General features: G+C 42.2%; 1 protein-coding gene across 3 annotated transcripts in view; it reads right to left on the bottom strand.

The window, feature by feature from the left end:
* Positions 1-17963, bottom strand: part of rnf19a (ring finger protein 19A, RBR E3 ubiquitin protein ligase) — a 30964-nt gene extending 13001 nt beyond the window's left edge. For all 3 annotated transcript variants that reach the window (XM_072675675.1, XM_072675676.1, XM_072675677.1), the window contains exons 1-2: positions 17784-17963; positions 5446-6310 (exon numbers count right to left, since the gene is read on the bottom strand). In XM_072675675.1, the coding sequence (XP_072531776.1) occupies positions 5446-6310; positions 17784-17814 (896 nt within the window). In that variant the 5' untranslated portion in view covers positions 17815-17963. The remainder of the gene's footprint in view (positions 1-5445; positions 6311-17783) is intronic.
* Positions 17964-24833: the final 6870 nt, after the last annotated feature.

Here is a 24833-nt window from a genome sequence, read left to right as displayed (position 1 = left end):
CGCTGCTCCTGGCTGGAGGCTTTGCTCTGAATGTCAAACTCTGTCTCTCGTCCACACAGAGCAGAAAGAGCTTCCTCTGCGGAGAGAATACCTGCATTCCTGATGCATGACAGCACAGAGCGGCACACCGTAGCAGGAGCATCACTTAAAACATTTGCAAAACTAAAGCGTAAGAAACCATTCAGCATTCAGCAAAATGCCAATACTTTGTTTCAACAGCATGTTTAAAAATGTGCCTCCTGATGGAAAACATCTTCATATTCATTTAATTGGTCACAGCCAAGCAGAGTAATGTGTAAGCATGTGTGAAAGGTGTAAGGATACACTCAGCCAAAAAAAATAAATAAATAATCGATTCATGATAATGGGTACACAATTTGCTATGTTGTGATATTAAACAAAATCTGAATGTAGAAAAACAATGTCTGCATTTAGCAGTTATATGACCCAATAATGAGAGCTGACACATGACAACAACCCAGAATGGATTTTATACTTTTTACATTTTACAACTGTTCTAGCAGAGCACCCTCTGGTATTCACTAGACACCATTAATCACAGCCTGCTGCAGTTGGAACCTAACAGTTTATACTGTGCAGTGAGGAACAATTTGATGGCAGAACACAAACCTGAATGGAATATCTGTGGTTCCTGTGGGTTTGTGCCATTTTTGCTTTTGCCTTTAACAATTTTCTGCCCATGCTGTAAAAACCATGCATGTTTTAACAGTACCTTAAAACTGTGAGGCGTTGACTAATGAACATTACATAACACTGTAAATAGTGCATCAGTATGACAAGTAATAATAATAATAATAAAAGCATATCACTTCACTAAAGATTTTACTGTGGCATTTCAAGCTGAGCGGAATGAACAGAAAGGACATTCAGATTGGACTAGAAGAACTTGCTTCAAAACCAAATAAATCAGTCCAGAACGTCAGCCGGAAGCATTAAAAGAATACATCACCCCCCCCTCCCCCTTTGCTGTTCCCCTGCCCCCCTCAGCACATTTGAAAAATGCAGGTTAAAAGGTGTAGATAACATACATACGGAGGCAGGGTGTAGCAAGCAGGTTAGAACAGAGCCAAATCAGAGACTTTGTGGCGTATTAAGAATGAATTAAGTCCATCTCCTATTATGGGTGTAGTTCAGTTTTCCATGTTGCACTAACCTTAGACCGCAACAGCACAGGTAGACGGGTATGTGCAAGTATGCGGCTGTAAAAGAGAACATGAGCCTGAGGTTGCATGCAAAGCTGTAACATCCAGCATTTAAAACAGCGCTAAACATAACACAGCTGTAGAAACATGCAAAACGCTAATGGCTAAGCACTTATCTCAGCAGTGGCAGACACACGCAACCTGCTAAGAACTGGACAGCAAAATGAAAGTCTCCAAAGAAAATTTGTTCAGATTTTCTGCTTTATTATCCATCAAGATTTCATATGAAACTCAGAAGACATGTGTAGTAAATAAAATGGGCTATATCTGTTTTGTAGTCATGGCGACCCCCGGTTCCTATCACCACCATTAAAGAAATTCAGGTCAGTAGGTTTCTCCACAACGAACCATTTCACATCAAACCACATTGCGAAGGACTTGACATTTTGACCACTAAGGAGACTAATTTTAACAGATCAGTGGAATTCCCCTTTTAATTCACCATCACAAGATGTTCAGATGATGTGTCAACAGGCCAGGCTGGTGGAGGTGGTGAATTGGTGTGGAGAATGTTTAAGGCACAATTTGGGCCTGCTAACACCAATCATTACTTTAATACCACATTCGTTTTGAGTACTGTTGCAGTCAATGTGTTTCCATTCACGGCAATTTACCAGTCTTCTGCAATTTAACAGCTACTTCCAGCATGATAATGCTACATATTGCAGAGCAGAAGACGGACCAGGGAATAACACTAACGTCAAAGTTCTGTCTGTCACCAGACCTGAATCCAAAAGAATATTTTGGGATGTGGCGAAACAGGATATTCAGAGCCTGAAAGTGGTCTTGAAAAATCTGCAGGGACTGCATGACGCCATCATGCCAACATGGACCAGAACCTCAAAGGAACGTCCCAACATCTTGTGGAATCCATGTCATGAAGAACCGAGGGTGTTGAGAGCAAAAGAAGGCTCTGCCCTGTGATTGAATATTATTAATTTAAATATTTAAGCTGCAGTTGACAACCACCCTGTTCCAAAACGTCTGTCTCCATCTCCTCAACAAACTCCAGCTGTCAACATTTCGTGACACTCATCCTTTCAGCGCACACAAACTCCAGGTTAGAAAGACTATTAATACACAGGAAGACCACAGAATCTCTTTCAACGGGCCGACTGGCTCAGAGTGGCTCACGTGTTTTAAATTTAACCATAACTCCACCAACCCGAATCTAAACCTAAAGTATGTGAACACTGCCATTATAGATTATTTCTCTAACAATCTGAATCTGTGCTAAAAATAGCATGCCTGGACGTAGAACCAGAAAAATGACCTGACTTGGTCTAATTTTCCATGTTGTCTGGTCATTGTGGGGACATCTGGTCCTCAAAGAGATAGAAGAACAAGAACACACAAACACCGAGCAGCTGCTCTACTGGCACATGCTAAACTTCTCGTCTGGACATTATGTATCATAGCAAGCCTTTAAAACAAACTGGAACCAAACAATGGAAGAGCGGTCACGTGTCATGGAAAGTCGTCTTGCTGGCATAGCAACAGGACATTAGCATAACTGACACTGTATAGAACAGCATGGATGGTCCACAGCCTCCATGGAGGGTGTGGGTGCGCCTACTTGTTGATCACTGAATATCTTACTGATGCATTAAACCAAACTACTCATCCAGTGTTTATGAAATCAAGGGTATTAATTACAAATGGGAAATACTACAAGCCACAAGACTGGAGCCACAAAAGGCCATTTTTAAAGGTGATATTACACCAATTTCCCTCAACTTAGTGTGGCTCCCTAATGTTTAATAAAATCTGATTAGCTTAGGTCAAAATACCTCAAGCACCCATCCATACAACACCAATTCTTACCCTGTCATACCTTTTCCACCTCAATAATCCTCTTAGCTACACAAACTCAGACTTGTTCTTATTTGCTCCAGTTTGCTCTACCCAGCAAACGTTTACTTCACCTTGAGTTCAAATGTGCTGGTCCTGCTTGTGACAACAAAGAAAACTGCTTACCATCTGAAGGTATGGGTGGAGCTATTTAGATACTGGGGGTGGAGTAGCAATAGGTCACAGGACGAACAAAATCCATACATCATGTTCATTTTAACTATAGGGAAGCCCACAAACAACTTCCATGGGTGTATATTTCAGTTTGTGGGTCGGTAGGTATAATGTAAACTGAGATGTGGGCTATAGTCTCTCATTAGGGTTGAATGGAATTTTTGCGCAAAGTTCTGTAAAGCTAGTGCAACCCCACAACTGCAGCTACAAAAGAGTACTGCATGAACAGGTCAGTTATTTTTCCTCCAGTGAATCGGCTGTGAAAAGACGACAGCTGAAAAAGTTGTGATTGGCTGCATTAGTCAGAAAGGAAACACGTGTTTGCGTATGCTCTACCACACTGGTGACTGTCATGCGCCATGTACAAACACTAGCATGTCACATAAAAGGTTATTACATGGTATTGGCAATAAACAGGTTCTTATGACATTTACCGTAAAACAGCCTCCACACCCACTTGAAAAACACCACACCAAGGACGACAATAAAACGTGTTCACACAGACCGGATTTTCTGCATTCTGCAGTGAATCATAGCAAGCACACATCATTACCGACCATGAAACATCACACATTTTTACCCATGTCTGAAAAGCACCAGTCAAACGATAAGCACTACCAGGTGTCAATGTGTCAAGCTCAGGGGCCAGGTTTGTCATTTGGGTAAAAATAAATTAATTAAATAAATCATTCATTGAATGCAAGTAAATGGTTAACAAAACAGACAACAAATCAGCTGTTCTGAGTCAATTTCATCACTGCAACAAACTCCTTATTTAACTGACATAGTCAGCTCTTTGTAACGGAGAGAGAAGTGTATAAAACAAAAAGCTCATGAGTCCGGATGAAAGTTGCAAAACTGAAATGGAATACCTGGTAAGACCTTAGACACTGTGCCGTGAGTCATCACACACGGAATTAATCTGCCTCAAGATAACCACAGCATAAGAGAGTGACTGCACAAGAAAAATACTTCCCGGGCCAAAACACTCCTTAACAATGCACGTTTTGAGTCATAATAATTTGAATAATTCAAGTTAAAATTTTACTTGCACAATATAAAAACAGGCAGGCTGGTAGGTCACTGTTTCAGCAGAAATGACCAGAGAACTACTAGACTTTTAAAAACCTTATAAAAAGCTTATTATCAGTATTAAAACAAACAGTCTAAAACAAAGCATGCCTCAGTGTCTTTTAACCTTCCATGTTCCCATCTGACAGACAACAGGAAACGCATATAAAACAAAAGTAAATGTTAACTTAAGTATGGTTTGCTAACCATTTGATTACACTGTGACTGAACATACTGCACTCAAAGAAAAAAGGCCACAAAAACGTACCTACTGGAGGTTTTATACCCCAGTACAAATCAGGTTTTAAGAGGTCTGCTTCATCTTTACGTTGTATTTAGATCTGCTTTAACTGTTATACCTCAAATTGGATTTCAAATTCCTAAAGAAGCATAAGTATGATCACTAGGTACAGGTCTGGGGTAGACACACAAAAAGCAATCTATGTTATCAGTTTAGGGACCGTTTGTGTCTTTTTTGCACCCTCTGCATTAATTTCACCAAGGCTTTAATAATAGCAGACAAGATGAATCACGTGTTAGATGATGTACAATGCTGAACTCTGCATGCTCTGGCCTGCCAGGAATTGAGTGCAATGGTTTCACAGGGTCAAACTCGCTTGTCACACCACCTGCCGGGTTTCGCTTTGCCTCTCTGCCTACACTTCACTTAAATGAATAGGTGTCACGTGGTGGTCGCCTGCTGAATGAAAAATCCATCACACTGCAGGGTTAGCCAAACAGATTTTGCACTGGAGAACAGAGCAAACAAGGCAACAAACCTCACAGTCAAAGTTAAGTTATACAATTAATTGCATTTGGCTTTAACTGGCTGCTCGGTTTTGTGTCTAATTAAAAAAGTACTCTGAGCTAATATGAATTGGCAGCGCCAAGTTTTGGTAGGGTGGAGATTTGTAAATAAAGTTGGGTCTCATGACCTCAGAGTAGTAGTTAATTGTAAACCTTTAAGTGTTTGTTTTCATTAATGGTCATACTGTCCCTACTCTGAAACTTTGACTGGTTAATTCTTATTCATTCTTACCGCCAACAATCCAACATGTGTTAGCAAAGATGAAGAAACTTGGTTAAAATAATCAAATAAATATGAGGTATCAAACCTAATCCTTACCCGCAGTCAGGGGCAGGGCACCAGCGGCAGTCGGGGTCAGCCACGAGCCAGCGGCGGAGCATAAACTCCTCGTACTTCTCCATGAGGACGCGGTCTCCGAGGATCATGCGAATGTCGTGCGGATTGAAGCGCTCAGAGCACTCAGGGCAGCTGATGTTGACCCTGCTTTCGGAGATCTCGATGCGGAGGTACTGTCGCAGGCAGTCAGCGCAGGAACGGTGGTGACAGGTCATGATATCGGGGAAGCGGTCGCGGGTGTGCCGTAGCAGGCAGAGTGGACACTCTAGCAGCTCAGAAGAGGAGGAAGAGGAGGAGGAAGTGGAGGCCACTCCAGGGGTGGATAGAGAAGAGGAACGGTCCTGATGCTGCTGCTGATTCTGCTGAAGTTCAGAGTGAACACTCTCAATGCTTGCGATGCCGTCCACCCCTCCAGCCAGGGCGCGTGACTTGCGAGACTTGGGTTCGCTGCGGCGCCGACGGAAGAGTGAGCGGAGAGAGAGGCGACGCTTTTTGGGTGTTTTCCTGACAGATGGCAGGCTGACGGATGATGCCGCGGAGGGGAGATCCCTCTCCGAGCCCTGGGCCTGATGGTTTAGACTCATCTCTCCTGAGGGAACACTGTGGCTAGACTGAGGGACTTCTGCTGCTGTTGCAGCTGCAGGAAGGCCAGGGAAAGAAGAGGAAGAGGAAGAAGAGGAGGAGGGAGAGGGAGGGGAGAGAGGGGGAGGGGGGGACAGGGTTTTCGGTGGAGATTTGAGGGTGTTATGACATGGCGATGAACCCCCCGGAATCCTGTCCCCTGAGCCGGGTGGCTCAGATTGGGCCACGTGGGGCAGCTCGGAGTCAGCCTGGCTCTCTGCTGCACCTGAGAAACAAACAGAAGGAAAATAAGGTAGACCGGATTATAAACTATATAAAAATCAGTCATCTAGTCATCAAAAACCTAAATTATTGATGCTTTTTTAAAGCATTCCATAACACTTAAACATGATCAGCACAGTCACAGACTGTAATACACTACAGGAAGCGTAGGGGGCGATATGTCTGGTTCACTTAAAGCACTTCGGATTTATCTAATAATGGTCGAGCAGTTATTCCATAAAAGAACCATCATACTCCTAAAATATATACAACTGCTTTAGCACATGGACTCAGATGTCCTCAGAACTGGTCAGCTATGCTGATTATCTAGACTATGCTGATTATTCAGACTACACTGCTAGGTGCTAATCATGAATTATGTTATTACCCTTTCACTTATAGTAGAACCAAAATAACTGGCATCAAGCCAGAAAGTCATCAAACATCTGAGGCTTGAGGCCAAGGTTATATAATTTAATGGTGCAGATGGACCCTGGTCAAAAGTCATGTCTTGCTGATGTTCAAATTCCTGTATGTGTGCATAGAGAATATTTAATGTGGCACGGTTGGCTCACATGGACACAACTGAAAAGACTTGCCATTTGCACTGATAAACAACGTAGTTATGTGGTTTCAAAGGAAGACAGGACAGGATAGGAGTGACTAGGTGAAAAAACAACATATCAGTCCAACTTTACATCACACTCTTTACACAAAGTACTTTCATCAACACACTTGTGCGTATGTTTCCCATTTCACACTATGATTAAACATCTCTTAAAAATAAGCCCAGGCCAATACGGAATTATTACACTTTTCTACAGTGTGGTAGAGTAGTATATATTAGCTGGTAGTACAGAGATCCACAATAGCTTAATTTAAGATGGGAGTTAAGCTGGGAGTACATCTCCCCTATTGGTTATAATACAATAGATGATGTTTTTCAATCCATTAATAAAAATGCCTGAATTTATACCAATCCCGATCGTACCATCCCTACATTTTTATTAATTATGCTTGTCATCACTGCCCCAATTGAAAATCTATGACTTCTGGCCACTGAGTTTTACTCTCATTCACTTCTAATCCTCTGTTTAAGTTACTCAATAATTTTCTTACTGCTGTTCCACACATTCAGTATCCTGACACAAAGCCTCTTCTGGGAAAGCTACAGACGCCCATCAACTGGCTGGTGCGTTAATACCTGAAAAAGGCCAACGCACACACAGCTGTGAATGCTGTAGGCACACCCACACCCCAAATGCTGTAGCTGTAGGGAGCAACAACTAAAAGCCTGGTTAAGGTGTTACACCTCATCACATTTTCTAAAAGGAGCTACTACTGAGATTCCCTCCAGACTTTACAAGCACCACAGCCTGCATATATGTTTCCATTAGAAGTACTCACGCCGCAATTCAGTCTTCCACTTCTCTCACACACGGCCAATTTCACACTGACTAGTCAAAACACACAGGAACTGCTTAGTGGAAACAAATCCATGCAGCCCAGCTTAACAGTAAAGCTACTGATTTCAGTAATTCAAGATTTTGCAGATCAGAGTTCAAGGTAGAAGAAAATCAACTAAACCAAATTCATAACCTTTCCCCATTACCCTGAATCCTTGTGAATGTTTTACAACAAATTTGCAGATAATACCACATAAAATTAGTGAGCATGACAATCGATTACAGCTGACTAATGTTCAAACATCTCACCATCACAGAGCCCATTTCAGAATGAGGAATGCTTTAGCTCGAGCTGCTACAGGACGAGCAGAAACTCAGACATACTGAGCAAGTTATTACTGCAATACTGCAACTACCATCCTAGTATAGCATAATAGGCGTTGTTCTCTACATGGGAGAGCCCATGTGGGTGAATGACCAACACTGCAATGCTGTGTGTGAGTCTTGATCATTTTGACAAGTAGATAAACATACAATGTAAACACACCAGCTACAAAATACCACTATTATATATGATTTAGGAAGATTTTAGTAAAGACAGGACCACAGTGCTTAGTGCCTCAATTTTTTGTGTTAGGGGATGTAATTCTAGGTATCTAGGGTGCTGCTAGGTGGTTTCTTTGGCATCCCACATGGTCACAAGGGTCTTGCTAGTAGCAGGATGATTGAACAAGCCAAAGTTCCATGTTAATCGTATGTGAAAATATAAAGGAAGTCTCTACACTATGGCTGTATGACATAATACAAAACAAACAAACAAAAAAAAAAACACCTCCATGTATTCAAGACTGGAGTGAAATGAATTATATTTACAATGCACCAGACGTAGAATGTCCTGCGATGTGACCATCACTACAGCCCTACACCACAAACAATATCAAAAGTTATTAAACAAGATGTACAACATGGTTTTTCATGTCACCGACAAGGTGGTTGCCTGCAGGGGGTTAAATGCAACACTGAAGATGAACTGACAGTTTTACAGCTGTAACAGAAACTCCCTTCCAGGAAAATGGTCCATGGAACCTTGACATGGACATCCTAAGGCAAGAGTTATTCAAACATCCCTCAGCACATGAGTGCAATTAAACAGAGATAAGACGAGTGGCAAACAGAGTGAAGCTCTCAAGCTAAAGAAAGACAGGGGGCAAACAAGATGCTGAAACTCCGAGTGAAGCAGCTGCGTCATTTGTGTTCCGCTGGAAAACAGAGCAGACATAGCTACTTCAGACCCATTTGGCTCACCTCAGTCAGTTCATTATGCTTAACAGAGCGCAGGCCTGCTCATTTGTTAAACCTCTAAAGAGCAAGTGAGAAAGAAAGCGCAAGAGAACATGAAAACAGCAAACAAGAGAGCACAAATACCTATTTAACTCCAGCATTCACTTCAGGCTATGACTGCTGATATATAGAGCATACATTCCACCACCACTTAATTTAAAAACTCTAAATAAACCATTTATGCTCAGTGTATTTTTATAAAGACCCATTTTCACCCTCCCCCACAAGCTTCACTTTTTACACAAGGTTTGCGTAGTTTCATAAAGAAAAACCAACCAAGAATTTTCACACTCCTCTTTATCCTCTGGGCCTATAATGTTGACTAAAATCCCCCAAAAAATCTTTTTGACTTGTTAGCGCTGACTGTTGATCGAGGTTTGGAAGAGCCCACACGTGCCAGACTTATTCTCAGCACAATCCGGACAACACGAATCTCCAGTATATTTGCATTGGTGAACATCCTATGAAAGGTGTAATAAACTATACCCCCTATATAGACACTGCCAGGGGCGGAGGAGCTGTGGGGAGGGGTGAATTGGGAAAAGACAAGTGGCCACATGTGCTGCTGTGTGAGATTATTACATAACGTGACGAAAAAGAGAAGCTGTGGGATGGAAACTTGAAAAAATCACTGTTCTGTTTAATGTGTGTGTGAGTGAGAGTGTGAGAGAGAGGGGAGGGGTCTCAGACAGTTCATGTAAACACTGGAGCAGTTGCTATTTACACACAAGAGCCTCACACTGTTCCAATTACAGACTGTAAACATTTCCACAGTAAACAAACAGAGGCTAAACTGTAAGTCTCAGAGGGTGGAAAACACACATACAGACAAACACACTCCTACTGGACGAGGTGGAAAACCCAACACAAACCAGATGAACTCCCATTAACTGCCTGAGCAACTGCTACATAAAACTCTTATCAGTGCTTCTAGCTAGAGTTGGGTGATTTAATGACAAAGTGCTCCGCTGAAACCAGTCCAATAGAATAAATATCACAATGCAATTTTATATGACAAAACAAGGCAGTAAAACGTCCCATTAGATTTAATTATGATTCTTTAGGAAATGATTCAGCTCTGATATGCCATATCAGTATGGATGTAAATGAATGATGCTGTATATGGAGGAGGGTGAACTCAATCATAAACCTTGACCAAACAGTTTTGTTATTTTGTGTTTAAAATTCACATTTCGTTACAAGTACACATCTATGCAAAAAGATACTAAATGTCAGTGTGTGACCTTAAAACCCAGCTGTTTAAACTGCTTTTTTAGGACCAAAAAACAACACAAAAAGTGTCAAAAGTTCCACTGAATGTGTGTTATTTTTTTAACTATAACTATTTATGACTGGCTGTTCAGCGTTTATGTTCTTTCGTTTTTTCACTGGACTGTTCCTGCAGTGGCTTAAATTGATTTTCTCTGCTTCTGTAACTTAGTGCCAGCTGAGAAAATTACATCAGCAGTTTGTTATTGTTTTGTGTGTGTGTGTGTGTGTGTGTGTGTGTGTGTGTGTGTGTGTGTGTGTGTGTGTGTGTGTGTGTGTGTTCACTGTAGCCACAGGCTTCATTCCATCAGCAGCATGAGCGATTGTGCTTGAGGGAAACCGCTCCCTTTCTCAGGAGTACTGACAAAACCACTCCTGCATGTATATGTGCTCCAGTCTTCTGGCTCACAGACATACTGTCCTTTTCCTGTGGTTGGGAAGTGGCTGTGAAGCAGTTCAGGAAAAGCAGGCCTGTGTACGGAATGCTGTAGGATTTCTGTAATGGCCTTATTTAAGGAATTTCCTGCAATGTTCCTTACAAGACAAATTTCTCACTGCAACAACACACGGTCAGCTCCCGTATACAGCCAAACCATCGGCCTTTAAAGCACTGTCCCACTGACCAATCACAATGTTCTCTGCAAAATCTACAAAAATCCACACACATCCACAAAGGAGTAGGGGATATGACAAATGATTAAAAGCAAAATGGAATCTTACTTGATATATAATTAAACAAATAAGCCATTTTTCATCAATGTGCAAAACGCAGAAATAAGTCACAATGCATGTTCGCCGTTCGCACAAGTATTTGGTATTATGTTGCTCCACATTTAATTCAACTCCCACAGTTCTGAACTTCAGTCATGACATCTCGATACAGAGCCAAGTGGTAGCATTTCATCCAGTCCAACGTTTCTGAACCACAAACGAGAGACGCGCCTCTTTCACATTTTCTCTTCATTATAGGCTCTTCTGGATACATTGTTCTCGACGGCTAAATAAATAACTTACTTAAACAGCTTAAAACAAACCTTTGCTTATTTAACCGCAACGTAATCCAAAACCATTTCAATCAAGCCAGAAGAGAACAGAGCCTTAAAACCAGAAAAGCTACTCAGAGACAGGTGGCACTCAGGAGACCTACAGCACAGCCAATAAGCTTCACTCAATATTATCCATCAAATAAAACAGCCCCTGGCAAACAGTGCTGTGTTTGTGGTTATAATATTGAGACACTATGAGCTCCACCAAGTGAGACCATGAATCTTAAAGGGGGGGGGTCTACGTTTTGAGAGTCATCTCATCCAGGGTTGCTTGTTCTTGTGAAAATTCTTGTCGTTTATCTGATGCTTTAATTTTTTATTTGATTTGCTAAACTCACAAATATAACTGGGCTGACCTCAGTTGTACACAGTTTGAACCATGTTGAAGTACTTACAACTGTTCAAAAACAATTAAAAAAAATGTAAAAATACATAAATAAAAACACCCACAGGTCAAGACCATGTTTAGCTTTCACATACCAAGAGAACCAGAAGAACATTTTTTCAGTTCCAGTACAGTTCAGTGATTTCCATGCTCAAGCACACCTAAGCTTGATAATTAACACAAATTTAATCTGTGCAGCAAAACCTCCAAACTATACCGAACACAGACACACCCAGTAGGGAACCTGAACAGCCCTGATTTAGAGTCCTCAAATAATCAAAGACTCCAAAATTCATTCTGCAAATTTATATCCAGCTTACGAGAGGGGATGACACATCCACTTCATGTCCTGTGCGAGTCTGCATTGCAGACTAATCAGAGAAACGCTTCATTCATAAGCACGAATGAAAGAAGCAGATTAGCCTGACAGCTAGCTCAGCTGACCCAGACGCTGCTCATTCACCTGAGCTCGGTAGATCCGACTGTATTTAGATTGAGCTCTAATTAACCATAGATAACCCAAAGACCTGCTATGTTTAGCGACTCCTCTAATCCGAGTGCCGGGCATGCTGAAGGTAAAGGCTGAGGTGAGCAAGCAGAGTCGAGGACAGAGTGGCAATTCAATAAAGGGATTACCAGAGAGAACAGCTCACATTCAATACCGTTTAGACATGAAAACTCATTAGAAGCTCATGAAAAGCATGACAGGCTCAGAAACCAAACCCCTGTAGCTCCAATGGCATCACTTAGATAAAACCATAGTGGCTTCAAACATTAACGGTACCTTGTCGGACAAAAATGCTGCATCTCTAAAAAATGGTGGCTTAACAGGAGAAGGAAAAATCCTTAGCCTTGGGAAAAAGATTTTAAAAAGTACTTTTAGAGCATTTATGTTGATCACAAGAACACAACAGAGTTAAGATTATAGGAATCAGAATTGTAAGAGAAAAGGCTGGATCAGTGCATCCCTAACAAGAACAATGTTATCTTTTCCTTCACTGTGTTTACTTTAGTTACAGATACAGTCCTGGCACAGTTGTCAAACAGATTTCATAATCACTGGCTGCACTATGCTACAAGCCAGATAAGAGCAGATATGGCTACTAAATACTGTTCAAAGAGAGACTCTAAATAAGATGAAATGATTAGAATCAGGCACTGATACCATCCAATGTCCACAGTCACATCACTCGTATATACTCGTAGTATATTACTGGAGGAAAAAACAACATGCCAACTCCCAAACTTCATTCAGCTTTTCCTCCATGGTCAACCTTTTTTTTTGCTGCATGAACAGAATGACTGAGATAGGCCAGAAGGCAGGTTTTCTAGTAAATGTACGGGAAACTGACACTGACGGAGCATAGTAGGGCGTCGTTATGAAGACGCATATGAAGTTTGAGTGTTGCATGGATTAGGCAAGGGGCATTGCCTGTGCAAGAGCGTGTGCAAGAGGCACAGCATAACCCACTGTGAATTCTCCAGAAAATAGGCGGCTGGCCGGATAAAGTCCGGTACAACTGATCTGGACATTTGCGTTTACATATACAGCTCTCCTGGATAATGTCCGGGAAAAGTCTGATAGATCCGCACCAAACAAGGTAGGCATGAAGCTGCATTAGCGTCAACCTCCCTACCCATTAAGCTGTACTCCATTCCTTTCCTGCTTAACAAAACCTGGCACAGCCAGTTTGCTTGTGTTCTAGACAGATTTTTGTGAAAATTGCTCCACCATCTGAGTGCAGCCTCATGCAGCCAGACTTACAACTTTAATCATGTTACACAGGGAGGCAAACGTAATAGGCCCTTTAAAGCCGGTCTAATTCTCATACGCCCAGGTTCCTGTTTCAGCCTGTTTCAGTTTTCCAGCCGTTTACATCAAGATGCCCTGAGGAACATTCCTTTGGCTGAACTCTGTGGCAGTGATTGGTGCTGATAAAGATGGCGCTGGTATGGAAGAGTACTGGTGCCAAAACCCACTGGTTTGGATTTGGGCTTCAGAAAACCAACTGCAGCTGCCTGCCAAAGTGCACTCGCTCACAAAATAACACACTGTCCTTTCCCTCTTTGTAACTGTTTGCCTGTTCACAAACGTCTGTGGGGAGAATAAAATCCATGGACATGGTTCAGGGATGTTCACAAGCCTTGAATTGAACCATGAACTGCAAAGCAAACCACTGGGCCTGGATGTTAACTAAATCCTTCTAAAGGGCCCCCACAGCAATGAGAGGTGGTCAATTCGATCATTAATTTTTCACTATTGTGATACAACACATACAACTACATGATAATATTGTCAGTATGAACCTATCCTACATTTTTTAATGCCCAATGTAGCACCGTGTTACACCTAAAAGTCCACAAGGCATTCCGCTTTCATTTGTTTTTGGTCAGAAGTCCCTCTTCTGTGTATTTGTCTGCAGTCAAGATCAACAGAAGGATGTTGGAGCAGCAGCACAGATAGCTTTTTTCCCCTTTTTATAAATCCAGTGGACATTTTCCACATTCAAGGGTGCATTTTATCATTGAATTTGATATTGACAACAAACACAGAGGTCTACATCTCCGCAGCTCTCAACTCCCTGACCAGATTTTCCACGCCATAAACACTCAGGAAGTCATGGAAAGGAAAGAAAAGTTTGTCTATGAGCTTCTGATGAGCAAAAACAAGCTTGATTGCCCCAGCATGGCAGTGCAACGGTCACAGTTTCTAAGCCCAAAACACATGACACCTGACTGAATTACATTGAACCCAAGAGTTTTTATTCACAAATAACTTGTTAAAACAGATGTGGACATTAATGAGTTAAAAGTCAGCGTTGGAAACTTCTATGAATGAAAATATAGTACTACTTGAATTGTAAGGGATTGTTTGGTTTCATTCTCACTTCATGTGGATTTTTGTTTTTCCTGTACTGGCTGTGACATCATGGTTTCACAGAAGAGGAAATGGATGCAAAGCAACAAATCACGCGCGCTACAGTGCTCACCACGAGCCGGCAGAGAATAAGCTGCTTCCATATAGGCTTTAACTGCTGATCCGCTCTTTTACTGCTGAGCCAGAGTGCTGGGAAAACAGAACTGAAGTCCAACAACAAAAAAAACTTCCACATTCAGGAGAACAGGCAAGTTTACAACTCTATCTGAACCTACGCATCTCACTCAGACCCCAAATCTCAGAAATCATTTCAGAGAAATACAGACGATTAGTTCATCCAACAATCCCCCTCTTCACCTCACAATGTTCATACATATATAATAAAAAAAGCATCAAACACAGTAAATACAGACAACCAGAAAACAGCAGCATCCCTTCAACCAGGATAAATTTCCTATTAATTTACGTTAATATCACCTGATACCTTGACACGGGTGCAAAAACGCCTGGACAGCAGCGTGTTCAGTCTTCAGATACGTTACTGTGGCATCGCAATTCAATACGTTATTTGAAACTGAAAAAAGAGTGTCTGAAAACATGCTTTATGTGCTACTGTTTGTATGATTACTTTATTAGGAGTGTTCAACATCACAAAAGTACAACATTGGTTACTGATAACCAATGGATGTAATTCAGCCTAAAGCTCAAAAACATAATATCTACAAAAAATAAATACATGCTTTCCCTAGAAATACAGTTTCAGTCTGATTAAAGGGACACTCCAGTATGACAGGAAAATCCCTTTCTGATTTTCTTGATGTATGCATGTCTTCATGTAGAAGCTACGAAACTAGGAAATCTCAAAAAGCCTAACCCCCTCCTAAAAAAACTGCCCCAGTTTCAGATACGTCATTAGATGGGGATTACCTCTGCAAATAAATTTTGGTTTTGGTTTTAGTTTTAAACACTATGCATGCCTGGTCAACTCTCTAACAGCAACTAGTTTGCATTACTGCTGCATTTTCTTTTGTGATGCGCCACTGACCTGTAATATCGAGAACAGCATTGCCATTGTTGCTACTCCAGCTACTACAACATGACTGCACTATGTAACTTCGGTAGAGGGGGCAGAGAAACACTCACAAGAACTCACTCACTTTCAGTGGTGGTTCTGTAGCTCCCAGCTTGTACTTGTATTTCATTTAATTGTATTTAGGGGGCCAAATATTTTACAAATTCTCACACAATGTTGCTTTAACGTCAACGCAAGTATGATCTGACCGTGACAGCCTGTAAGGATAAAATTCATGATGTGCTTTGGTCCATCATGATACTGTGCCGTCTTTATTCAATACACAACTTGAAACTGAAATAAGGAATGGTTGGTCATTGTTAAGACTTTTAGTCAAAGGGTCAAAAAGGAGTTCAGAATAGTAGAGTAAAGTTCAGCCTAATTCATTCATAATTCAACTCACCACTAAAACACTGCACTTCATAGCAGCCCAATCTAACACATTACAACGATGGATTAATATGTTGGCCACGATACAACAGCAAAAAAGCAACACCGAGATGGCTGAAAACATTATAGACAACATGCATCAATATTTCCAATCGTAAAACGCATTTCACACTATGTATAATGATCTATACAGCGTGCTGCGCTAAATCCAGCTAAACAGGACTAATTGTGTTCTCTCTGTAATGGTACACTTTATCCCCGTAGATCCACAACACCCATGACCTGCCCAGGGGATCTGTGAGCGCACTGAGACAGTTTATCACAACAGCAGTAAAATATTATAGAAAGTTATGTAGCCCACCCCTGCTGCGATATTTCCATCCTGAGACTGAATTTTAGCAATGTAGGACAATATCCAGACTACGGATACACCGATACAGAAAAGGAAATGATAGGTAATGCTCACATCTGCTAGTTTCACGTACATATTTGCTAATAGTTAAACACATCTGTATACCACAGAAAACACAAGCAAGCACAATACATGTGATCAAACAGTCACATCCAAAATCAGAAAGCTCTAAAATATCTTGCTGATACTGACATGCTTTCGAGGTCATCGTGCATCCCCAACTCAAACCCTTTCCTGATTTGGCAATATTTAAAATTCCAGCCCCACATTACAGAAGCAGGGATAAAGTGCAGCACCCCCCCCCCCCCCCCCCTTTCTCTCTCTCTCTCTCTCTCTCTCTCTCTCTCTCTCAAACTTAATCATACCCTCGGTATTACGACAGAGAAATCCCCGTAGGAAGCCGCAGCAAAGATTAATGCTGAAATCTCTCACGGCAGGATCAATTCACAGCCCGGCAAACAAACACGCTTTCATGAAGGATTTACCAAGACTTCCCCTCGCGTCTGAAGTCTTACATAAAATCAGTAGCTAGCTATAACCCTCATAACGCCCCTGCTAACACTCACCTACCCACACTAGCTAGATAACAAACTACAGCTGTTTGAAAATTAGAGGTTGTCGGGAGTATAACTTAACCACGTTTGGGTTTTAGAGCTTTCTGAAGCCGATTCAACACGGCAGACAGAGCTAGCACTAGCTATATTAACGCAGCGGTCATTTCTAAAACATTAGCCGCTAACTAAGTTACACTGCGGGCCAATGTAAAGTTAGCCACCACCGACACAAACAACACGAAACGTCCACCGGCCCTTTCAATATAGACATTAAAGTACGTTCCTGTTCAAGCTCGGGTTCTTATTATATTCAACATAAGCAAAGTAAAAGCCCACCGACAAAGCAAAAAAAAAAAAGATAAGCGGCTAGCGGGCGAGCTAGCTACACCTGGCCGAGCTAGCGCTAGCTAGTGCCAGCTAGCTAACTAGCTAGCTACCAGGCCTGCTGTTTAAAGCGGTTTTGTTTTGGCTGCAGTTTTCCTTCTCAGCTTTAGACCAACCTTCCCCACAACGCAGACAATAAAACACACCCAGGCGACTGAAAGCCGTCTTTTTGTGTGTTGACCAACAGACACGCCGAGTCGACCCTTAACGCGTCTATGAAGCTTTGTTTGCCGAGCTGCTGTTTATGCTATGCTATCTGACGACGGTTGGCCATAGTGGAAGTTGTGAGAACAGCTGAGGGCTTTTTTTCCTCTCTCTCTCTCTCTCAGAGAAAGCTTACCTTTCGAGTCACCAGCGTAGCAGCATTTCATTCCACTTGGCGGGCAGGAGCGACAGACACCTCAGCCGAATTGAAAATAAACGCTTTAAGAGTTGTTCCTTAGTTGAAACTTGTCGACTGCTCCTCCGTCCCCTTCGCTCGCTCGCTCGCTCGCTCGCTCTATCTCTCTCTCTCACTCTCGCTCGCTCTCTTTCTGAGTCACTGTAACCGCCTCTGTCTCCCTCTCCCTTTGGCTCCGTCCAAATTCACGAGCAAAACTCTAAGCTCCGCCCCCCAAGTTCGCATTTCCGTGACGTAGCATACGGATACCTCAAGGATTTACGAGGGGACGACTTCCAATAGGCGAGGGTTTGAGGTGAAACTCTTGATTTGGGACGCGCCGCCTGCCAAACGTGTCTCTCGCGAGAGGATGTCTTAACAGGACATCGATAAATAGCGACATATTAATATATATATATATATATATATATATATATATATATATATATATATATATATATATATATATATATATATAGCCGAATTTTAATCATTTTATTTTGATGGCACATGCTTTTCTCCTTCTCTTAACTGAAAACGAAACTATGAATATAATAGTATTTGATTACATTTACAGACGCTCTTATCCAGAACTTGACATATATACAGCATTGATGAGCTCAGCAACATCAAGTGGCCTGGATGACCAACTAAGACAACCAACTAAAGAAGATGCACACAGAATTATTTCCTTGTTAAATAAAATACCTTCACACTATCTAGTCACGTCAGAAGGATGTAGGATTAACATTGTCAAAGTCTACAGTCAAGAGACACCTTCAAGAATTGAAATACAGAGGGTTTCCTTCAACATATTGGGTGTAAACCATTGGTGACACCTAAGAACAGAAAGGTCAGAGTAAGCAGATTAGAAACCTTCCATTAAAAAAAAAGTCCACTGGTGTATATTGTAGCACGATGAACTCTGAGGTGTATGCAGTTTTACTAGCTGCTCATTTTCAGTCAAGTGCTGCAAAGGTCAGGGTGCCGCCTCTCTGTACAGACAGATAACTACGCAAAACATACAGTAAAAGCAACCCAGAAGCTTCCTAAGGCAAAGAAATGAAATGTACTTAAATGGCACATTCAGTCATCTGCCGTCAACCCAACTGAGCAGCAACTGAAGGCAGCTGTAGTAAAGGCCTGGAAAGTCAATATATAATATCAAGGGAAGAACATCATTTGACATTTGGCAATGGGTTTCAGATTTCAGGGAGTCATTGACGGCAAAGAATGTGTATCCAAGAATTATAAATAATCCTTCTATATATGATTAATTTCATTTGTCCAATTACTTTTGAGCCTGTGGAAATGGAGGGACTTTAAAAAAAAGGCTATAATTCCTAAAGGGTCGATGCAATATTTAGCAAATCCAAGATTACTTTAAATCCATTGAGGTGGGGTACAGATGCAAAATTATGAAGTCACATTGGGACAAAGTCAAATTTGTCCTTGCTGTGTGGCTCTGCTCCGCAGAGATTTTTAAATCAAGCAGACGTGATTAAAGTACAGGTTTCAGATTTTACTATGAGGGTATTTGCAGATATTGCAGTTTCAAGACACTTTTCACAGCCCCCCTCATTTCAGGGCACAAAATGCTTGGGATATTTGGCTTTACAGGTGTTTATAATTACTCAGGTGTTTCCACTGCTTCCATTACTGCAGGTATTTATGCTGTGTATCGCTGCTGTACAATGAAAAAAACATGTATCTCCATTATTTGAACCCTGTAGCTGCTTCTGTACACTGTGTCAATAATTCTGGACAAATGGACCGATATAAATGCTCTACATAAACTCTCATTTTACACTGACTTTCATTTAAAGTCTAAACTTTTTTGCTACATCGTGTAGAATCCCTATTTTGGAGATGTTTTCATAGGACAGAGATGATATACTGTATATAGAATAGTAGAAGGATAAAGAAACATTTAAATTTAAGGTAATATGTTGCTGAATTTCTATTGGTCCACTTCATAGCTTTATATTTGTCTCACATTCTCATACATGCACAGTTTATACGAAATCATGGCCAAGGCCTGCTTGCTGTAGGTTCAGATGATCTCATCTGCTCTCAGCTGGGTTTCATATTTCATCTTTTTCACATACCTGTCTAACTCTGGCCTGTGCTATTTGTGTCTGGCTCTGTGTTTTCTGGCGACTGCTGTGCTGTAAAGTTAGGCGGGCGGGGGTTTCTTCAGCTTTGGTTTACAGCTCTTTTGTCGTGTAGCTATTTCTGTCATTGCTGCACAGGTTTTGTGCTGCAGGGCTTGCAGGCATGCTGCTTTGATCTGTGCACAACATGTTTAATCTGACAGAGCTATCTTTCCTGCAGGGCTACATTCTGACACCCAACCTGCCCCACCCACCACAGAGTCAGCAAGATGGATATTTTTTCAGGTGGGTCTAGCTTTTTAATAATAATTCATATTCTCCCTAATGTATTCATGTCCAGCAACACCCCCCCCCCCAACCCCCCACACACACCACCACCACAAGAGACAGGACTCCTACTATTACACAATGCTACCAGGAAGGTGAAGGCTAGCATGTGCTTTCTCCAAGACTCATGGACCTCCACTACTCCATCTCTATTTTTCAAACTGCTGCAAACGTAACAACACTGTAGCGCATCACGTCTGGAGGAGAATGCTAACGGCTAATTCTGATACATCAGCTAATGCTGGCCCATCCTGGATAGCATCACACTAAATTATAGGGACCTGAGAGAACTTCCAGCCACGGATGGCTGTAGCGCCAATCCTGCAATTTCACGATGACAGAGCTTAGACAGCTAAGCTGTGCCACTCGGGAGCCCCCAGGTCCTGACTTTGACATGGTGGTGTATCATCATTTTTCAACCTGGAACAAAGGCCTAGGAACCAGACCTTAATGTCATCAACTTGATAAGAGAAGCAGACAAATGTCTCAAATGCTTAGCTTTTGTCGCAATTCAGGGGCTGCATCCTTCGGAGGCTGCATTCGCATGCGCCTGAGAAATGCGCCCTTCTTTTCCATGGCAACGAAGGATCCTTCGCCAGCCAACATATGCCCAGATTCATTGTGTACCAGTTGAAGCTGTCAAGGTTGCTAGGTTACAGGATTTGGGCGATTTGGGATACAACAGTAAGGGCAGGAACAGCGATGCTGTGACACAAACGGGAAATTCGCCGTAGAGCTGACCTGCTTGTTGCAGTCCGGCCTGTGAGGCCTACGCGGCCTTTAAAGGGTCCTTTCGAAGGATGTAGCTGCTGAATGGGACACAGCTAACATGTACCAATGAGTGTAAAGCTCAGGAATCAAATTTTTAGGATTTGAAATGTTTTGGACTTGCACGATTAGGAAATACTCACATTGACCTTGATTTCAATAAGCTTCAGCAACGCTCTTTCAGTTAAACTGATCTTGACTGTTTGATTGTTGGTCAGTCATTGGCAGATAGTTTTACATTATGGAAAGACAAGCATGCAGTGTTTTGTCTGATCCAGCTTAACATTCTGCCCTCAGGGGATGGCTGAGAATACCAAATACAAGCCTAAATAGGTTAAAGAACTGCTTTAGTCCTCAGTCAGTACTGCAGCTTTATAAAGGGAGTGGGTTGTTTAGATAAGTGCATGTGTAGGTGCAGATACACTCACTGTGCAATGTCATCAGTGACTGCAGGTTCCAGTCTTCATCACTGACGTCCAGTGAAAGCAGATGCTGTCACCCAGTGACTCTTTCTATCACATATATCATATATATCTACAGTTAGAGGTTCAGCTACTCCGCGACTGTAACCTCTTGCACTCTGTTTCCTCCACACAGTTTGTGGGTGGGTTCTCGCTGTTGTGCAGTCAGCCGGAGGTGCTGAAGACATCGCCCTTAAAGCCTTGTAAAAGCTGTGTTTCAGCAAGAGAAGCTACAAATGGAGGATTCTATCAGAGCGACGAACATCACAGAGCGAGCAGCTGGACGTCAGCTGCAGGAATTTTAGTTGAAAATCAACTAACCAACTATTTGGGGTTACCCAAATGGCACAGCCACGTGGGCCCTCATGGTCAGCCCAACTGGGAACCAGAACGTTTTGTCCATGGGTTCCAAGTTGGCCCCACATATGGGCCTCTTTTCCACTGCAGGGCCAAATGGTTACTAAGGCCATACCGTAGCCCGGTTTCTTTTTCCATTTGCTGTGTTGCTAAATCAGGGCAAAGGATTGCACAGCGTCTCGTAATAATTATGCAACATTAGCCGCCATCACATGTGTCCAGTCTCACACTCCCGCCCTGATTTCACGGAGCTAGCATAGATTGTTTTTGCGAGTTCGTCTGGGGGTTCTCGATAAATCAGTGCGGAAGCTGAAGGAAACACAAGGGAAAAACATGTTAATGTCTGTTACATGCCTCAGATCAAGCTTTAAATCCTCGTATTAGCTTCATGCTAACATACTATTCGAATTCCCTAAGTTGGCTAGCCGAAATTAGCATTATGATTTGCCATGAACTGAAGGCCAAGCTTTAAGAGTGATGGATCATCACTGTGAAAAACAGTCTTTCAGCAGGTGAGTCCTTAGAATAGTAGTGCATAATCACCTCCAGCATTTCCTTTACCTTTCTCTACCCAAAGAAAAGGACCATTCAGTGTAAAAAGAGTCAAGTGGCCAGTATATGCTATATGACACCAGGGTGCAGCTGGAACAGATGTTTTTTAGATCTGCCCCCAATCCCCCTTTATATACTTAGGACAATCTATGAACTGTCACTGTTTTTGTTATGCAATCCCTGATTTTGCTTTTGGTCGGCTATGTGTTTTCTTCAGTAGGTGCTTTGTTGAGGCAACACTCCCCCTCATTTACAGATAATTGCAGGGCCACCGAGCAGCGGCATTACAAAGGGCCACAGTGACCCCCGCTTAGCACATGAAATAATCCACACCACCACACACAATGCAGAGCTAATGTGTTTGGCCAAAACTCCCACTGAGCTCATCCCATACGCCTGTATTTGTCCTCTCCAGTAGGTTTCAGATTGTCATGGTGAAGATTTCTTCTCAGGTTTCTGCAGAAACTCCCCTGGCAGCTATGAGAGGTATGAGTGTTATGTAAATGCAGACACATGCAGGTGCAGTTGTGTGAAGGTATTTGACATGCTCTGTATTTTCAGTTCACAGAGGATTTACTAGCTTTTTTCTGTGGTTTGTTTACTTTATTGAAAACCCCTACTTTGTGCTTCTGCTCACTGGCCAATTTATTAGAAACCTTGTGCTGCCTTTAACAGGCTGCTTTATAAGAATCCCCTACCTTGAACTTCTACTTACTGGCCACTTTATTAGAAACCCTTACCTTGTGCTTTTACTCAGTGGCCACTTTATTAGAAACCCCTACCTTGAACTTCTACTCAGTGGCCACTTTATTAGAAACCCTTACCTTGTGCTTTTACTCAGTGGCCACTTTATTAGAAACCCCTACCTTGAACTTCTACTCACTGGCCATTTTATTAGAAACCCCTACCTTGTGCTTTTACTCAGTGGCCACTTTATTAGAAACCCCAAAAATGTTATTTTACTAACTGGCCACTTTATTAGAAAGCCCTACCTTGTGCTTTCACTCACTGGCCACTTTATTAGAAACCCCTACTTTGTGCTTTCACTCACTGGCCACTTTATTAGAAACCCCTACTTTGTGCTTCCACTCACTGGCCATTTTATTAGAAACCCCTACCTTGTACTTCCACTCACTGGCCACTTTATTAAAACCCCAAACGTGTTCTTTTACTAAGTGGCCACTTTATTAGAAACCCCTACCTTGTGTTACCACTAACTGACCACTTTATTAGAAACCCCTACCTTGTACTTCCACTCACTGGCCACTTTATTAGAAACCTATACCTTGTCCTTCCACTCACTGACCACTTTGTTAACTATCCTGTGCTCCTACTCACAGCATAAGGTTTCTAATAAAGTGGCCAGTCAGTGTTGATTCCCATGAGTGTGTTTTAAGGCGGAAACATTGTGAGCATCAGTTTCCCTCCTTTACCTCAAATGCAGTCGAGCAGCCAAGTCATGTTTGGTGTCTGAAGTTAGCTTCTTTGGTTTTACACTGGAGCTACGAGGCTAATGTAGCTAACAGCTAATGGAAATGGGGTGTGAGCTTCCGTTCCCAAATGGAAGTTTACCATTGAACAGACGTCAGTGTAAAGCTTTAGCCCAGTTCAATCCCTGGTGACGTCACAGCTATCAGTGGCTCTCTCTGGACGGCACCCTCTGCCCCATCACTCAGCGCGATGCCAGCCAGAGCGGGTGTCTGTTAGCTGATGTAACAGAATACAGCAGCTGTATGCCAGGATGCAGTGGAGCTCCATGTGGCGGTGCTGTGTGTACTGTATGGAGAAGAGGGAACGGTGTGTGTTCGAGTGTGTTTGGCTTCACTGGAGCGTCACACTCAGCTGCGTGGTTGCTAAGCAGCAGGGCTCACAAATAGCAGTTTATAGCAATGTACATGACTGAACATGCCCATGTATTTATACACACACACATACACACACACACACACACAGCTTTACCAAACCTCTAGAAGACTCCAGTGATGCAATAGCTTATTGTGGTGTTATAATCTGTAGCCGCTACTCTCGGGCCTTACAATCTCAACAATCTCAGTTTGCTACATTTACTACTTAAAATATACAAATGGAAATAAAGCAGAATTAATGAAGGCCTTTGTACCAATAGGTCAGATATGTTTTGTTAGTCTGATCTCTTCCACTGAAACTCTAATGTGGGTCTGATCTGCTCATCAGAGCATTCTTTTCAGGCCGCCGCTGAACCTCTAGAGAAAGCTAACGGCTAATTCTGTTATGTCAGCTAAGAGATGCTGGTGTGACGTCTGACGTTACCTTACAGAAGGACCATTTAGGACCCAATACAGTGAGCACCGACCCAAAGCTACTGCCTACTAGCACATATCTAATGCTGTATTGTATTCAGCGTTAACATATTAGGAGTACAATGAGTGTTGTACCAATTCATTCGGGCAGTA

This window comes from Salminus brasiliensis, chromosome 3, assembly GCF_030463535.1.
Source record: "Salminus brasiliensis chromosome 3, fSalBra1.hap2, whole genome shotgun sequence".
Classification (NCBI taxonomy): Eukaryota; Metazoa; Chordata; class Actinopteri; order Characiformes; family Bryconidae; genus Salminus; species Salminus brasiliensis.
This window is presented reverse-complemented; position numbering and strand designations above follow the sequence as displayed.